We start from the raw sequence: 19,426 nt of genomic DNA, 5'->3' as shown, positions 1-19,426 counted from the left end.
TCAATTCCAGTAGTCTCATGGTAGAATCTTTGCAGTTTTCTAGATATAAGATCATATCTTCAGCAAAGAGCAATAGTTTCACCTCTTCTGCCCCCATTTGGATGTCCTTGATTTCTTTCTCTTGTCTGATTGCTTTGGCTAGGACTTCCAGCACTATGTTGACTAGAAGTGGTGATAGTGGTCAACCTTGTCTGGTTCCATTCTAAGTGGGAATGCTTTCAATTTTTCCCCATCCAGTATGATGATGGCTGTGGGTTTGTGGTATATTCCTTTTATAATTTTCAGTTAAGTCCTGTCTATGCCTATTTTGTTAAGTGTTCTTATCATAAGAGGGTGCTGACTTTTGTTGACTGCTTTTTATGCATCTATTGAGAGGAAGAAGACAAGTCTTAACAAATTTAAGAAGATTGATATCATACCAAGTATCTTTTCTGACAACAATGGAGGGACATTAGAAATCAATAGCAGTAGGAAAGCAGGAAAATTCATGGATATGTGGAAATTAAACAACACACTTTTGAAAAACCAGTGGATCAAAGAAGAAATCAAAGGGGAAATTAGAAAATACATTGAGTCAAATAAAAATACAATATTCCAAAACTTATTGGAGGCAGCAAAAGCTGTACTAATAGGGAAGTTTATAGGAATAAATGCCTGTATGAAAAAAGAAGAAAGATCTCAAATAAACAACCTACCTTTACACCTTAAAGAAACAGAAAAAAAGAACAAACTAGGCCCAAAGTTAGCAAAAGGAAAGAAGTAATAAAGATTAGTATAAAAATAAATGAAATAGAGATAGAAAAACAATAGGAAAAAATCAAAACTAAGAGTTGGTTTTTTGAAAAGATTAAAAAATTTAAAAACCATTAGCTAGAATAACTAAGAAGAAAAGAAAGAAGACTCAAATAAATAAAATCAGATATGAAAGAGAGACATTACAACAGAAATAAAAAGAATCATAAGAGATTACTATGAAGACTTATAATCCAACAAATCAGATAACCTGGAAGAAATGGATAAATTCCTAGAAACATACAACCTATCAAGACTGAATCATGAATAAAGAGAAAGTCTGAACAGATCTATAAACAGCAAGGAAATTGAATTAGTAATAAAAGATTTTCAAAAATAGAAAATACCAGGGTGGGATGGTTTAACTGGTGAATTCTATGAAACATTTAAAAGAAAATTAATGCCAATTCTTCTCAAATTCTTTCAAAAAATTGAAGAGGAGGGAACACTTCCAAATTCATTTTATGACACCAACATTACCTTGATACTAAAGCCAGACAAAGACATTACAAGAAAAGAAAACTACAGGCCAATATCTCTGATCAATATAGATGCAAAAATCCTCAACAAAATACTAGCAAACTGAATTCAACAACAATTAAAAAAATCATACACAATGATCAGTCAGGATTTATGTCTGGGATGCAAAGGCTGTTCACACATAATTATACAATTAATATATATTACACCACATTAACAGAATGAAAGAAAAATGTCATATGATCATCTCAATAGATGAAGAAAATGCATTTGACAAAATTTGACATTCTTTTGTAATAAAAACTCTCAACAAATTAGGTATAGATGTACCTCAACATGATAAAGGCCATATATGATAAGCCCACAGCTAACATCATACTCAACAGTGAAAAACTGAAAGCTTTTCCTCTGAGATCAGGAAGAAGGTAAGGATACCATACCCTCTATCACCACTTCTATTCAACATAGTACTGGAAGTCCCAGTCAGAGCAAATAACCAAGAAAACAAAATAAAAGGCATTCAAATCAGAAAGGAAGAAATTAAATTATCTCCGTTTGCAGATGACATGATCTTATATACAGAAAACCTTAAAGACTCCACAAACTGTTAGAATTAACAAATGAATTCAGAAAAGTGGCGGGATACAAAATCAATGTACAAAAATCAGTTATATTTCTATACTCTAACAACATACTATCCAAAAAGGAAATAAAGAAAATAATTCCATTTACAGCAGCATCAGAAAGAATAAACTACATAGGAATAAACTTGACGAGGTGAAAGACTTGTACACTGAAAACTATAAAACATTGATGAAAGGAAATTTAAAAAGATACAAACAAATGTAAAGACAACCTGTATTTATGAATTGCAGGACTTGATATTCTTAAAAATGTTCATACTACCCATAGCAATCTACAGATTCAATGCAATCGCTATCAAAATTTCAATGCAATTTTTTACAGAAATCGAAAAATAATTCTAAAATTCATATGGAAATACAAAAGTCCCCAAATAGACAAAGCAATCTTGAATAAGAACATAGTTGGAGACATCACACTTTCTGATTTCAAAATATAAAGCAGTAGTAATTAAAATGTATGATATTGGCATATAAACACACATATAGACAATGAAATAGCATAGAGAGCTCAGAAATAAATCCACATATAGATGGTAAACTTATCTTTGATAAGGGTACCAAGAGCACACAATGGGGAAAACATCATCACTTCTACGAATGGTGTTGGGAAAACTGGATATCCACAAACATATCTTACATTATACACAAAAATCAACTCAAAATGGATTAAAGACTTAAACAAAACCTGCAACTGTAAAACTCAGAAGAAAACATAGGGGGAAAGCTTCATGACATTGGTTTTGGCAAGGATTTCATGACATCAAAAGCCCAGGTAACAAAACAAAAATAAACTTTTGGGACAATGTCAAACTAAAAAACTTCGATTTTAAAAATTTTCTATAAAGACTTAAATAGATATTTCTCCAGAGAAGACATGTAAGTGGCCATCAGATATAAGAAAAGATACTGAACATCACTAATAATCAGATAAATGCAAATCAAAGCCATAATGATATATCAACTCGCCCCTGTTAGGATGGCTATTATAAAAATAAAAGATAACAAGTTTTGGTAAGAATGTGGAGAAATTAGAACCCACACTTTTTGTGGGAATACAAAATGGTTCAGCTGCTATGGAAAACAGTATGGAAGTTCCTAAAAAAATTAAAATAGCACTACCATATGATCCAGTAATCCCACTTCTGGGTATCTGTCCAAGAGAATTGAAATCAGGATCTTGAAGAGATATTATCAATCTAATGTTTACTGGGAAACGACCTAAATGTCCATTGACAGATGAATAAAGAAATGTAATATATATACAATGGAATAGTATTTCATTGTTTTTATTTTTATATAAAATGTATTTATTATTAGCTTTTGAAACCCAAATATAAATGTGATTTTTGATAGGCTTTTACAAATACTGAAAATAGCTTCCAGGTCCTCTTCCTTCTTTTAAGGATCTTTGGAGATTCATAAGAACTACTGGATTTGATGATTGCAAGTTATCATGGAGGAAGAAGAAAATTCAGTGATATCTTAAAAATCATATTAAATTATAAGTCTTGATTATTCTTACTTTTTCACAAAATGTTCAATATCGTCTTTAAAAGATGTGAAAAACATTTTTGCATTTAGATAAACATCTTAAAATATAAGGTAAGACTACAAAGCAGTGTGAAAGGTTTTTCTCTGTCATTTGTAAACTGGATTAGAAGGCAATCCCCAGAATTCCAGAACTGTTGTAGAGATATTATCATTTTTGTTTACAATCATGATAAACTTCATTCAACAAGAAGTCAAGGGATCCAGGCCGGGCGCGGTGGCTCACGCCTGTAATCCTAGCACTCTGGGAGGCCGAGGCGGGTGGATTGCTCAAGGTCAGGAGTTCGAGACCAGCCTGAGCGAGACCCCGTCTCTACTAAAAAAATAGAAAGACATTATATGGACAACTAAAAATCTATATAGAAAAAATTAGCCGGGCATAGTGGCGCATGCCTGTAGTCCCAGCTACTTGGGAGGCTGAGGCAGTAGGATCGCTTAAGCCCAGGAGTCTGAGGTTGCTGTGAGCTAAGCTGACGCCACGGCACTCACTCTAGCCTGGGCAACAAAGTGAGACTCTGTCTCAACAAAAAAAAAAAAAAAAAAAAAAAAAAAAACAAGAAGTCAAGGGATCTGGATTCCAGTTGCCATCTTGCACGGTATGATCTCGAGTAAGTCTCTCAACTTCTGGATATCAGAAGCCCCATCACAGAATGAAAGGTGGTAAATCAGGTCATCTTGAATACCCTTTCCATCTCTGTTATTTTGTAATGCCATGAAATCAGAATAGCATGTTCCAGGCTGTTTGCGGTCAGGGATTTTAGAAACTATATAATAATGTACAGTACTTTAAAAATTTCTACGTTTTTGAACCTTATTTAAATATGTACATATTTTCCCATGTTCTTCTGTGCATTCAAATATATTTTCCTATTTAACAGACTCTGTCATTAGCAATAAAAAAGCTTCCCAATGATGCATTTTTCTTTTTTTAAAAAAACTTTATTTATTTATTCATTTAGAGACAGGGTGTTGCTTTTGCTTGGGCTGGTCTCGAACTCCTGGCCTCAAGTGATCCTCCTGCCTCAGCCTCCCAGAGTGCTAGGATTACAGGCATGAACCACTGTGCCTGGCTGTCTTTCATTTCTTGCTTTTATTTCTTTTTGGCTTCCTTTTTTAACTTCTCCAAGATCTCTTCTGGAGTTGTGGAGGCCAAAAGTTTCACCACCTTTTCACAAGATTCACCCCCCTTATCCAAAACCACATCACTCTTCCTGAGTTCTAAGACCTTGGAAAGATACCAACAGAGCTTAGCATTAGCTTCTCCCTCTAATGGAGGTGCTGCAATAGCTACATTTACGGTGTCTGCTGTCAAATCTGTTACAGCATTTTGTTTGGAGCCAGGTTTGGCATGGATAGTTATGGTTACACAACCTTTACGATCAACAGCCACAGGAGCTAAGGGAGGAAGTGGTCTCTCTGGTTCCTTACTCTGGCTTTTACCCACTGGCCTTGTTCGTCACGCCAGCTTTCTTAGGCATCTCGGCACCAGAAGGGAGCTGAACAGAGACCCGAGTGCCTGGTGCTGCCCCAAGCTGCCTCAGCCGGCAGCCGAACCGCAACATCCCGGCCTGGGGAGGCGTAGGGCAGGGTATTCCATTGTTTTTCTTGCTGCTTTCAACATGTACTTTTTATTTGTCTTTCAACATTTTTGATATAATGTGTCTGGATGTGCATGTCTGTGTTAATCCTACTTGGATTTTGTCAAGCTTCTTGTGTTCATAGATTAATGCTTTTCATCAAATTGGGGAACTTGTTAGCCTGTATTTCTTGTAATATTTTTTCTGCTTCTTTCTCTTTTTTCTCTACTTCTCATACTCCCATTGCACATATTTTGGTGGGCTTGATGATGGCCATATTGCTCCAAAGCTCTGTTCATTTTTCTTCATTGTATTTTCTCTCTGTTCTTCAGATTGCATTAAATTTTCTTGAATGAATATTTTAAAAAATTTGGTGTATGTCCTTAGGACATTTTCCAGAGGCTTTAAATGTTTGTTTTTATTAAATAATTTTCACTAATTATGGTTGTTTGACTTGGGAATGGGTTCATGGAGCATTTCATACTGGCATTTCAGAACTTGTAATATTACAGTCATTTTAAAAATCAGGTAGGAAAAGAAAAGAGTACAAATTACACATATACTGCCTCATAATATATTTTATATATTATATAAAATACATAATATATCGTATATATAATATATTCTACATAATATATTACATAATATATAGTATATATAATATATTTTATAACACATAATATATATTATGAGGCAGTATAAATATTTTCTAAGATATAATATATATATTTATGTAGTTTATATATTTACCTATGTAGTTACCTTTACCAGTGGTCTTTATTCTTTATATAAATTTTAGTTGCTGTTTAGTTTCCTTTCATTTCAGCCTGATGGACTTCCTTTAGTATTTCTTGTAGTATAGATGTGCTATCAACAAATTCTCTCAGTTTTTGTTTATACTGTGATCATGTTTCTTTCATTTTTGAAAGACAGTTTTGGTGGATGTAGAAATCTTAGTTTGCAGTCTTGCTTTCAACAGTTGGAATATATCATCTTAGTTCCTCAAACACCCATGGTTTCTGATGAGAAATTAGCTGTTAATCTTACTTAGGATCACTTGTTCATGGTGAGTTGCTTCCCTCTTGGTACATTTACTATTCTTTGTCTTTGTCTTTCTACAGTTTGACTATGATGTGAATTTTTTTGAGCATCTTGGATCTGTTGATTGATTAATGTTTTTCATTAAATTTGGGAAATTTTCAGCCATGACTTTTTCAAATATTCTTTCTCCTTCTGGAAATTTCATATATTGCTGGTAAGAATGCAAAATGTTGGTATGCTTGATGGTGTCTCACATTTCTCTGAAACTGTTTACTTTTGCTCATTCTTTTTTTCCTGTTCCTCAGATTAGATCATCTCTATTGACCTATCTTCAAATTCACTTTCTTCTTCCAATCGAAATCTGCTCTTGATGGCTTCTACTATAGGCGCTTGAGGGAAAAAAAGAAAAGAAATCTGCTGTTGAGTCTGTCTATTGATTTTTAAAATTTGATTAGTGTACTTTTCAACTCTAGGATTTCTATTTGGTTCTTTTAAAAAAATCTATCTCTTTATTGATATTGTCTACTTGCTGAGACATTGTTTTATTTCTTTAGTTCTTTAAACATGATTTCTTTAGTTATTGAACATACTTATAAGAGCTGATTTAAAATCTTTGTCTGATAAATCTAAGTCCAAGCATCCTGAGGGACAGTTTCTATTGACTTCATTTTTTTTTTCTATGTGTGAGCCACACTTTCCTGTTTCTTTGCATGTCTCATAATTGTTCAAATTTAGACATTTTAAATAATATAATGTGACAATTCTGGAAATCAGATGTCCCCTCCCATTCCCAGGGTTTTTTGTTGTTCTTATTTGTTGTTGGTGATGAGGATGTTTGTTTAATTAATTTTACTGAACGAATTCTGTAAAGTTTGTATTCTTTGTCATCTGTGGCCACTGAAATCTCTGCTTAGATAGCTTAGTGGTCAGCTAATGATTGGGCAGAAATTTTCTTAAATTCTTGGCACCAGTAAGTCTCCTAGACTTAGCTAAGGAGCACTGTTTATGTGTTGGGAACATCTTTAACACTCCACCAGGCACTTTACAACACTGTCTTAGCCTTCACTTCCTGCTTTCCCAGAACCTCAAGGTAAGCTAGAGGTGACAGATTAGAGCCTTCTCAGATCTTTCCTGGACATTCACACAGCCCTGCACATGAACTGGCCTTTTAGATTCCCAGGAATATGTTGGAGCTTTTCAAAGCCTCCCATTAACATCTTATTTCCCATGAAACAGATGTTTGGTAAGCTTGTTTGCACCAACTGTGATCCCCACTTCAGGCAGCTGCAATGTTAAATAATTTCTGCTGATTATTTACTACAAATACCCTGAGGAAAAGGGTGTACACACTAAGAAAGGTCTGAGTCAAGTCAAATAAAGACAGATCTTGTGATTGGGGTTTCCAAAGAATGTCTACACAAATCAAATGGTAACAATACACTTAGGATGGGCCTTTTGGGGAGTGAAAAATCTATCTCTCCCAACCATTGGCTACTAAGCTGCTGGGGTTTCATGGCTACAGTGATTGTGAGGCTGTTGGTTTTCAAGGCTACCATGGAGCTGGAGAGCAGGTGCTGGGAATAGGGTAAGTTAAAATGTCACGGAGCTCAATGTTCTTACCAAGATTCTGTCAGTTTCTTTTTTTTTTCTTCTTAATTTCAGAATATTACAGGAGTACACACGTTTTGGCTACATAATTTTCTTTTGTATAGTTTGAGGCAAAGTCATAAGTGTGCCCTTCACCCAGATAGTATGGATTGTACTCTTTAGGTCTGAGTTTAACCATCCCCTTCTCCCCCCGCCACCTACTTCATTTCTGTTGAGTTTTACTTGCATTTGTGCGCATGAGTGTTGATTGATTAGTTCCAATTTAGCATTGAGTACATGTAGTGTTTTTCCATTCTTGTGATACTTCACTTAGAAGAATGGTCTCCAGTTCCATCCAGGTTGTTACAAAATATAATGGATCACTATTTTTTATGGCTGAGTAGTACTCCATGGTATACATATACCACCTTTTATTAATCCACTCGTATATTGATGGACACTTGAGTTGTTTCCACATCTTTGTGCTTGCAAATTGTGCTGCTATAAACATTTGAATGCAAGTGTCTTTTTTTATAAAATGTGTTTTTTTCCTCTGGATAAATACCTAGTAGTGTGATTGCTGTATCAAATGGTAGTTCTACGTTTAGTTCTTTGAGATATTTCCATACTACTTCCCATAGAGGTTGTACTAGTTTGCAGTCCCACCAACAGTGTATGAGTGTTCTTTTCTCTCTGCATCCATGCCAGCATCTGTTGTTTTCAGACTTTTTTTTTTTTTTGAGACAGAGTCTCACTCTGTTGCCCAGGCTAGAGTGCCGTGGCATCAGCCTAGCTCACAGCAACCTCAAACTCCCGGGCTCAAGTGATCCTCCTGCCTCAGCCTCCCAAGTAGCAGGGACTACAGACATGTGCCACCATGCCGGGCTAATTTTTCTATATATATATATATATATATATATATATATATATTTTTTTTTTTTTTTAGCTATCCATATAATTTCTTTCTATTTTTAGTAGAGACGGGGTCTCACTCCTGCTCAGGCTGGTCTCAAACTCCTGAGCTCAAACAATCCGCCCGCCTTGGCCTCCCAGAGTGCTAGGATTACAGGCATGAGCCACTGCGCCCGGCCTCAGACTTTTTAATAAGAGCCATTCTCACTAGGGTTAGGTAATATCTCCTTGTGTCTTTGATTTGCATTTCCCTGATGATTAGAAACACTGATCATTTTTTTAATATGTTTGCTGGCCATTAGTCTATCTTCTTTTGAAAAGTTTCTGTACATGTCTTTTGCTCACTTTTTAATGAGGTTGTTTGATTTTTTTCTTGCTGATTTGCTTGAGTTCTTTGTAGATTCTTGTTATCAGCTCTTTATCGGATGTATAGCATGCAAATATTTTCTCCCACTCTGTAGGTTGTCTGTTTGCTGTATTGATTGTGTTCTTGGCTGTGCAGAAACGTTTTAATTTGATCAGGTCTCATTTATTTTTGTTGTTGCTGTGATTGTTTTTGGGGTCTTCTTCATAAATTCTTTGTCTAGGCTGATATGTATAAGAGTTTTCCCAACATTTTCTTCTAGAATTATTATAGTTTCATGCCTTAGTTTTAAGTCTGTTATCCATTGTGAATTAAATGTTTCTCACACTGTTGGCATGCTTTTAAAAATTTTTCAGTTATGAAAAAATTGATTTTGACAATTTTTGCAAGTGTTTTGTTGCTTTTATGCTGAGAAGATTTTTAAAAGTCTTTAGTCTATCATTCCATTTTTTAATTTAATTCTCCTACTTTCTTTTCATTAATATTTGTATGCTATATTTCTCCCTATTTTTACTTTCAACTTGCCTCTATCATCATATGTGAATTCAATTTGTTGTAATCAGCAGATATTTAAGCCATTTCCTCCCATTTTGTCAATCTGTGGCACTTAATTTGTGTAGACCATTTTTTGTTTTGTTTTTAATAGACCTTATTTTAAAATAAACTTTATTTTAAGAGCAATTTAAGGTTCAGAACAGAAGGTAAAGAGATTTTCCACATACCCTCTGCTCTTATGCTTGCATATCCTTCTGCATTATCAACATTTCCTTCCAGAGTGGTACATTTTTTACAATTGATGAACCTACACTGGCACATCATTATCACCCAGAGTCCATAGTTTATATTAGGGTTCACTCTTGGTGTACATTCTATGGGTTTTGACAAATGTATAATCACATATGTCCACCATTATATTGTCATATAAAATAGTGTCACTGCCCTAAAATTCTCTTGTGTTCTGCCTATTTATCACTTCCTTCCCACATAATCATGGAAACCACTGACCTGTTTACTATCTTCATATTTTTTCCTGTTTCAGAATGTCATATAGTTGAAATCATATAGTATATATCCCTTTCAGATTGGCTTCTTTCACCTAGTAATATGCATTTAAGTTTCCACATCTTTTCATGGCTTAAAAACTCATTTCTTTTTAGCACTGAATAATATTCCATCGTCTGGATTTACCACAGTTTATTTATCCATTCACCTACTGAGAAATCTCTTGATTGCTTCCAAGTTTTGGCAACTATGACTAAGTCTGCTGTAAACATGTGTAGGTTTTTGTGTAGACTTAAGATTTCAACTCATTTGGGTATACACTAAGGAGTGTGATTGCTGGATCATATAGTATGGGTGTGTTTAATTTTGGAAGAAGCTGCCAAACTGTCTTCCATAGTGGCTGCACCATTTTGCATTCTTACCAGCAATGAATGAGAATTATGTTGCTCCACATTCTCAGCAACATGTTGTCTGTCTTTTGAATTTTGGTCATTCTAATAGATGTGTAGTGGCATTGTTATTTTAAATTGCAATTCCCTAATGACATATGATGCTGAGCATCTTTGCATATGCTTATTTGCCACCTGTATATTTTCTGTGATGAGATATCTCTTTAGGTCTTTTGCTAATTTTTTTTCCTTCTTTATAATTTTTTTTTAAATTTAAACTACATGGGTTGTCTATCTCTGAGCTTTTGCTCATGTTTTAATCAGGCTTTTCATTTTCTGATTGTTGAACTTTGTTATTTGCATATTTTGGATAACAGTTCTTTATCAGATGTCTTTTGCAAATATTTTCTCCCAGTCTATAGCTTGTCTTTTCATTCTCTTGACAATGTCTTTCACTGAGCAGAAGTTTTTAATTTTAATAAAGTCTAACATCAATTATTTCTTTCATGTATCATACCTTTGGTGTTATATATAAAAAGTCATTGCCATACCTAAGGTCACTTGGATTTTCTGTATGCTACCTTCTAGGAGTTTTATAGTTTTTCATTTTACATTTGGGTTTATGGTTTGTTTTGAGTTAATTTTTGTGAAAAGTGTGAAGTTTGTGTCTATATTTATTTATTTTTGCATGTGGATGTCTAGTCCCAGCACCATTTGTTGAAAAAAACTGTCTTTGCTCTGTTATATTGCATTTTTAATTAAAATAATTGTTGATATTTTATTTTTTTATGTTTGTTCATTCTGACTTTGTTCTTCTGTTTTCCTTTTCCTGCTTTCATGTTTGTTACTTGAATATTTTTAAGGGATTCCATTTTGATGTATCTATAGTTTTAAAAAGTGTATATATATTTTTTAAGTGGTTACTCTCATTACATTATACATACCTAACATTATAGAGTACTGTTTTTTTTAATTTACCACTTTGGTTAAAATGTAGAAGCATTACCTCCATTCAGATTCTTTTATGAGTCATCTGTGTAACTGTCTTAAATATTTCCTCTATATAATTGAGAACCAAAGCAGATAATGTTATAAACTTCCGTCAATCATCAAATATAATTTAAAAACCTAAAGGGGAGAAGCATCATCTATTATATTTACCTACAGTTTTACTCTTTTTGTTGTTCTTTATTCATTTTTAGTATTCCAAATTTCCCTCTTTTATCATTTCATTTCTGCTAGTAATGTCTTTTATCTATTATTTTATGCTATGTATGCCAGTGTCAATTCTTTGGTCTGCTTCATTTTAGAATGTCTTGATTTTCTCTTCATTCCTGAAGGATATTCTTACTGGATATAAGATTCTGGCTTGACATTTCTTTTCTTTCAGCACGTGAAAAATATTGTGCCACTTTCTTTCAGCTTCCATGGTTTCTGGTGAGAAATCCACTGTCATTGAATGGGTTCCCTCTAAACGGTGTGTATTTTCTACCCGTTGATTTGAAGATTTTTTTTCTTAAGTTTTCAGAAGTTATATTATGATGTGTTCTCTTATGGATTTCTTCAGATTTATCTTTTTTGGGATTCAGTCAGCTTCTTTAATCTGTAGGTTTATACCTTTCACCAAACTTGGGAAATTTTCAGCCATTATTTCTTCAAATATTTTTTCACCTGTACACTTGTTCTCCTCTTCTTTGGAATTTCAGTGACATGAGCTTAGATATTGTATTATTGTCCCACATGTCCCTGGGGCTCTGTTCACTTTTTTCTAGTTTATTTTCTCACTGTATCTCTGATTAGGTAATTTCCACTGATCTATATTCAGCTAATTATTTTCCCTGGTTACCTCCATTCTGCTGTTGACTCCATCCAGTGATACTTTCAATAATTGTATTTTTCAATTCTATAATTTCCATTTATGTCTTCTTTACATATCTGTATGTATGAGTTCTGTTTCATGAATTTGTTGAGACATGTTTTGTGGCCTAAGGTATGATCAATCTTGGAGAATATTCCATGTGCTGATGAGAAGAATGTATATTCAGTAGTTTTTGGGTAAAATGTTCTGTAAATGTCAGTTAGGCCCATTGGTTCTAGAGTCCCATTTAAGTCCAGTGTTTATTTTCTGCTTAGATGATCTGTCCAGTTCTGTCAGTGGGGTGTTAAAGTTGTTGTTTATCTCTTTGCTTAGATCTAGTAGGGTTTGCTTTATGAATATGAGTGCTCCTGTGTTAGGTGCGTAGATATTTAGCATTGTTATGTGTTCTTGTTGAATTGCTCCCTTTACCATTATATAATGACTATCTTTGTCTTTCTTTACCATTATGGATTTGAAGTCAATTTTTTCTGGTCTTAGAGTGGCTGCACCTGCTTTCTTTTGGTTTCCACTTTCATGAAATATTTTTTTCATTCCTTCACCTTAAGTCTGTATGAGTCCTTATGATTAGATATGTTTTCTGGAGACACCAGATACTTGGGTTATATTTTTTCATTCATTCAGTCAGGCTGTGTCTCTTGAGTGGGGCACTAAGACCGTTCACATTGATTGATACAACTTATATGTGGACTGCTGTTATGTTCATCCTGTTGGGTGGTACCTTATTGCTTTGTTTTACCTCTTGTGCTATTGTTTTATATGGGTTCTGAGCTTCAACTTTTTGGTGGTTTCACACTGGTTGGTGTCCGTTGTGCTGATCCATGTATAATGCAGTTCTGAGTACTCCTACAGGGCAGGTCTGGTCTTGATAAATTTCCTCAGTGTTTCCTTGTCTTGAAAAGTTTTTATTTCTCCTTCATCCATGAAACTTAGTTTTGCAAGATACAAAATCCTAGGTTGGCAGTTGTTCTGTTTAAGAAGACTGAAGTTGGGGCTCCAGTCCCTTCTGGCTTGTGAGGTCTCAGGTGAGAAGTCTGCAGTTAGCTTGAAGGGTTTTCCTTTGTAAGCTAGTTGATGTTTTCACCTCATGGCTCACAGGAGTTCCTCCTTCATGTTGACTTTGGCCAGTCTGATGACTATGTGTCTTGGAGATTGGCTCTTTGCAATGAATCTCCCAGGTGTTCATAGAGCTTTTTGTACCTGGATGTCTAAATCTCTAGCAAGACCAGGGAAGTTTTTCTCAATTATTCCCTCAAATAGGTTTCCCTGCCCTTGTGCGTTTTCTTCTTCACTCTCAGGGATGCCCGTGATTCTTATATTTGGACATTTTACATAATCTCTTATTTTTTGTAGGCTTTGTTTCTTGCTCTTAATTCTGTGTTGCTTTTTTTTATTTTTGACTGAGTTAATTTCAAAAAGTAGTCTTCAAGCTCTGAGATTCTTTCTTCTGCCTGGTCTAGTATATTTTTAAAATTTTCCACTGTGTTTTGTATTTCCTTAAATGAGGTTTTTTTAACTTCTCTCTCTTTAATGACAGCCCTAAGTTCTCTTTAGCTATAGATATTCTATTTCCATTTTTCTCTCTTGGTTATATAATTTACATGCACATTTCCCTCCATTATGAACATTTTTTCATGCTGACACAATATTTTCATTTGAATGAATGTTTTTCTGCATAGTGCCTGTGCTTAGAACTAAAACTGAAGAAAAACAGAAGTGAATTTTTATATGTTTTTCCAAACTTCTTTGCATATAATAGAAATTATCAAAAGTGTTTTATTATTATACATAAGAAGCTTTCTTAAAGGTTGTTGGCTAAACACATATGTGTGTGATTTTTACTTTACATTTATTGACACATGATATTAATTTGGAGAAGATAAAAGATTTATCTTTAGTGCAAAACCATTATTGCCATAATATTTCACAAGTGACTTGCCAATTTCCTCCATTATCATAAAATTCAAATTATCACTGTTGATCATCCAAGTCAGAAGTAAAGACAAAATAAAAGGCACCATATTAAAGGAAAATTTAAAACCACTTAAATGAGTTTTTAACTTCCAGAAGTTCTATTTGGTTTTTTTTAATATGTTGATCTCTTTTGCAAATTTTCATTCATTTCCTGAATTGTTTTTCTGGTTTCTTTGAGTTGTTTTTCCATTTTCTCTTGGATTTCATTGAACTTCCTTAAAATCCATAGTTGGAATTCTTTATCTGTTGTTTCAATATTTTAATTTTGGCTTGTATACATTGCTGGGGAGCTGGTGTTCCCTTTTGAGGGCCTCCTTTTGCTCTGATTTTTGATACTTCCAGAGTTACTTTTCTCATTCCTTCTCATCTGGGGCAGCTGTCACTTCTTATTTTTGGTTTTTCTTTTGTTTAGATGGGGCTTTTTCCTTCCCCCCTTGCTTATAAGGGGGTTTCTGTAGCATATGTTGGGTAAGAACCTTTGGCTTTGCTTGTGGGTGCTTTGATACGGGTCTAGGGTCTGAATGGATGCCTTGGTTATAGATATTCTTAATGAGGTGGTTTTTATTAGTTACTAGTTGTTTGTAGGCTATAGCAGTGGTGAGCTGTATATTTGGGCAGATTCTCTGTCTCTCTTTGATGAGGGAGAATGGAGGTCTTTGAGATCCTTTATCTTTCCCCAGCTCTGTGGTCTTCTTAACAGTGTGAATTGTACTGGCACAACCAGTTTAATCTCTGAGATAGTAGGTGGTGTTTGTGGGTAAGAATCAACCATATCCTATATGATTGAGTCAGTAAATGCTGCAAAGGGCTGTGCAAATTGACCTCCCTGTCCATAGGTGGCACTTGTCAGAAGGAACATGCTGCAGTGGTCTTTTTGGGACCTGTGACCAGCTTTAGCCACTTCAGAGAAGCACTTGGATGCCCCAGATGGTGGGTGGGGCCCCGGAAGTTCCAGATGAGTCCTTATTCTCTCTCCAGTAGAGATGGGTTGAGGGGTGAGACTGGCGGGGGGTGATCCTGTCCTCAGGCTTCACAAAAGCTGGTAAGGTAGCTGTTTTTGTGGGGATCAAAGGTGCACACCAGGCTTCTGGAGAAAGGTCAGCAGGGAGGGGCTGAGGCGGCCCCACCCAGCCAGAAAGTCTGGCTTGTGGAGGTGGGGCCATCTGAGATCCACAATCTGGCTGTCAGGGGCAGGTTTCACTCTTCACTCCCCTCCCCTGCTCCACAGTTTCTCTCCTGCATCTGCCAGCAGGCAGGAGTTCAAATTAGCTGAGCCCCCCAATGATGGCTCTGTGGGCTGGGAGCTTCCCTGTCCAAGATCCCACCCTGGGCTGAGAGTGCAGCTTTCCTGCGGGGAGAGGGGTGCTCCATGAGTGCACTATGTTTGGGTGCAATACTGCACTCTCTTTTCAGTTCTGCCCACATGGGTTCCCTTGCCTCCCAAGATGAGTTCACAAATTTCCCCTCTGTGCCTATGAGCAACACGATCAAGTCCTGGGGGTATGGGATCTGGCCTGCAGGCCTGTCCCCAGGTCCCTGAAGATCAATGCCTGCCCATGATGGGGAGATGCGTGCTGGTCCCGAGTTCTCTATGGGTTGCTCAAGCAGGTTTGATGTCCCTCCGCTTCCAGGTGTTCCCTGCTCTGATGGAGCAGCCAGGCAAGCAGCTTTGGTGAGGGCTGGTGAGCAGGGAGCTCATGGTCCAAGCACCTCTTATTCCTCTACCAGTCTTTAAGAGGATAGATTTCAACCCCTCTGTCTGTGGAAGCTCTGGTGTGGTATATGCACCAGTGGTGGGGAAGCAGCAGCTTCTGAGAGCCCTGGCTCAAGCATTTCTCTCAGTAGCCATGGGTGAGAGAGGGGAATGTGAGGAAAAGAGTCTGAATGGAGGAAAACTAGCACTCTGGTCATCTCTGTCCCTGTCTCTGGAAGGCAGCCTGCCTGGAATGTCCAGGCTCTGGGGTCACACGGATCCCCTGGGACCCATTGGCCCCTGTGACTCCCATAGTCTGGGCTGGAGTTTGGAAATGCTTGTGTGGGAACCAGTGAGACCAAAACTGAGGGGCTGAAGCTCCTAGGGGAGGACAAAGGTGCATGGCAGGTGGAGAAGCAATGTGGCACCTGCCATCTCAGCTTGAGTCTGTGGTAATGGAAAGCAACCCTAAGGGGGCTGGCACCTGGTGCTTTGTCTTCCAGAAGCTCCCAGTTCACTGGTGGCAGCAGCTTTTGGGCTTGTAAGGGTAGAAAGGCTCTCTAGCAGCTCAGGAGCCTGCTGACTGCCAGAGATGTGAGGGAGGGGAAACAAACCACTCCACCTACCCTTTTTGCTGGACTCCAAGCTTCTCAGGAGTTGACCCTTGCTGATACCTTTCTCCTTCTTGTTCCTCCCTGCAACTTCTTCCTGTGGAATCTCTTGTAGGTTATTGCACTTTTCCCTTGGAATTACACCTGATCTATGATTGTTTGTTAGTTTGTTTGTTTTTACTTTTTCATCTAACACTTTTTCTTCTCTCTGAGACTATCTGGCAGCTGGTGCCTCTGGTCAGCCATCTTGTCTCCATCCCATATACCTTAAATATACTCGATAACATTTATTTTTAAAAAAGTATATCCAGATCTAGTTTCATAAGCTCAATATATTTTCTTATCTTTATGAAGATATTTATTAAAATTTTGGAAAGTTTTCTTCTGTTCCCTGAATTTACTGTTTCCTCTGAGTTCATTTTTTCTTTTGTCTATATTTGTCTGTCTCTTATTTCAGGAGAGTCTTAACATGTCATTGTTACAGGGAGATACACTGAAAAGCTGACTGAAAGCTTTGTGTGAGTGATAGGAAATTGTCAACTATTGGGATTCTTCAAAGGGTGCTCTGTAGGCAAGATAGCTTTTTGCACTAATGTAATACCCAAATCTTTGTATCTTGAGGTCTTTTCTCTGAGATCTTTAATCTTACCAGATAAAAATCTTCTAGACTCTTACCTGAGGCATTTAAATTAGGCTCCAGCATTCTGGAAGCAGGACAGTGGAAGGAGGCTGTGATCCCACTATTCCAGGTGCCGACTATGATTTTATCCCTTTGTTTTCAGCCCTGTGTTTCACTCCAGTCTCCACTGTGCTTGATGGCCCCATGTCCAAAGCCTCTCAGCTTCAATTTCTTCTCAGAATAAACCTCAGGAATGTTGTGGAATGGGGGAATTCATTAATTTGCAAGGTGTGGGTGAGATTTGGGAGTTCAATTGCTATGTAGACATACTTTCAACCAATTCCCTCTGTTTTCAGTTCTACACCCCACTTCCACCTTCCAAAGTGCTTTGTGCTTCCAAGTTGTAAATCTTAGTTCTGTGGAGGCAAAATGGCTTGTTTCTTGGAGGTATTCAAATGGTTACTTCCTCTCCTCTGCTAAGTTAATTACTGTTTGTTTACCGAAATAAATGACAGAGGCAAAAATCTCAATCAATGGAGGTTTATTAAGCCAAGATTCTGAGGACATGCCTGGGAAAAATATGAACTGTAGACAATCTGTGGCTGTTTTCCCAAAGAGGAAGTTGACACCTTCAGCATTTTAAAGGCATACAGAGAGAAGGAAAAAAGCAGGGGGTACGGATGGTAAGGGGGTGGGGCTTGATGAGGAAAAGTGGTTATATTCTTTTGAGGCACAAGAAGTCTACATTTTACATAAAATAAAGGAGTAAAGGAAGCATCAATTATGTAGATGTCCCTGGGTAGGTGGAAGAAGGTCTGATTCTGTCTTGTCTCTAGTTCTGTTACCTGTAAGATAAACTTATAATTCATTATTAGTGTGGAATTGGATAGGTTTTAGTTTTAGGTGTTAGACATAGGTACAATTTGCATGTCCTTCTTTATGGGAGGTTAGCAAGGAATTTTCTTAATGAATGATCTGTGGGGCTAGTCCTTCACAGGTACCTGAGTCTTTTACCTTCTATTTGGTATAAGCAGTTGCAGGGGTGGCACTGAGACTTTGATTTTTCTTTTTATACTCCTCCCCTCACCATTCTTGAAAATCTTTCAGAAAAAGCATTGTAAGAGACATGAGTTCATGGTTGTATTTTTTAAAAAATTCCACATCACTAGGAAGGTTCATTTTTAGAAGATCATGTCGCTCAGAGGAGAAAAAATTAAGTCAAGAAGGACCACTGTCAAAAAATTGTTGGTAAATAATAAAGCAAGGCTATAGTAATTAAAACGGCTTGGTACTGGTGCAAGAACAGGGACATTGACCAGTGGAACAGAACTGAGAACCCAGATATAAAACCATCCTCGTAGAGCCATCTAATCTTTCACAAAGCAGACAAACACATACACTGGGGAAAAGAATCCTTATTCAATAAATGGTGCTGGGAAAACTGGATAGCCACATGTAGAAGACTGAAACAGGATCCACACCTTTCACCTCACAAAAATCAACTCACGGTGGGTAACAGACTTAAACCTAAAGCATGAAACTATTAGGATTCTAGAAAAAAATGTTGGAAAAAGTCTTCTAGACATTGGCCTTGGCAAAGAATTTATGAAGAAGACCCCAAAGGCAATCACAGCAACAACAAAAATAAATAAATGGGACCTGATCAAATTAAAAAGCTTTTGCACAGCCAAAGAAACTATCACAAGAGCAAACAGACAACCTACAGAATGGGAGAAAATTTTCACATGCTACATATCCGATAAAGAGCTGATAACTAGAATCTATTTAGAACTCAGGAAAATCAGCAAGAAAAAATCAAACAACCCTATCAAAAAGTGGGAAAAAGACACGAATAGAAACTTTTCAAAAGAAGACAGAAGTATGGCCAACAAATATATGAAAAAATGCTTGACATCTCTAATCATCAGGGAAATGCAAATCAAAACCATAGTGAGATATCATTTATCTCCAGTGAGAATGGCCTTTATCAAAAAGTCCCCAAACAACAAATGTTAGCATGGATGCGGAGAGATAGAAACAGTCATACACTGCTGGTGGGACTGCAAACTAGTGCAACCTCTGTGGAAAGCAATATGGAGATACCTCAAAGAGATACAAGTAGATTTACCATTTGATCCAGCAATCCCATTATTGGGCATCTACCCAAAAGAACAAAAGACATTCTATAAAAAAGACATCTGCACTCGAATGTTTATAGCAGCACAATTCACAATTGCAAAGATGTGGAAACAACCCAAGTGCCCATCAATCCATGAGTGGATTAATAAAATGTGGTATGTATATACCATGGAGTACT

At 36.5% G+C, this 19,426-nt stretch overlaps 1 protein-coding gene across 1 annotated transcript; it reads right to left on the bottom strand.

Annotated features, from left to right (window-relative positions):
• Positions 1-4,554: 4,554 nt before the first annotated feature.
• Positions 4,555-5,026, bottom strand: LOC138378994 (UPF0235 protein C15orf40 homolog). Its single transcript, XM_069464277.1, is given in 2 exon segments — positions 4,555-4,911; positions 4,913-5,026. Coding segments are annotated over 2 exon segments (471 nt in total).
• Between the last annotated feature and the right edge of the window lie 14,400 nt (positions 5,027-19,426).

Source organism: Eulemur rufifrons, chromosome 30 (assembly GCF_041146395.1).
Source record: "Eulemur rufifrons isolate Redbay chromosome 30, OSU_ERuf_1, whole genome shotgun sequence".
Taxonomy (NCBI): Eukaryota; Metazoa; Chordata; class Mammalia; order Primates; family Lemuridae; genus Eulemur; species Eulemur rufifrons.
This window is presented reverse-complemented; position numbering and strand designations above follow the sequence as displayed.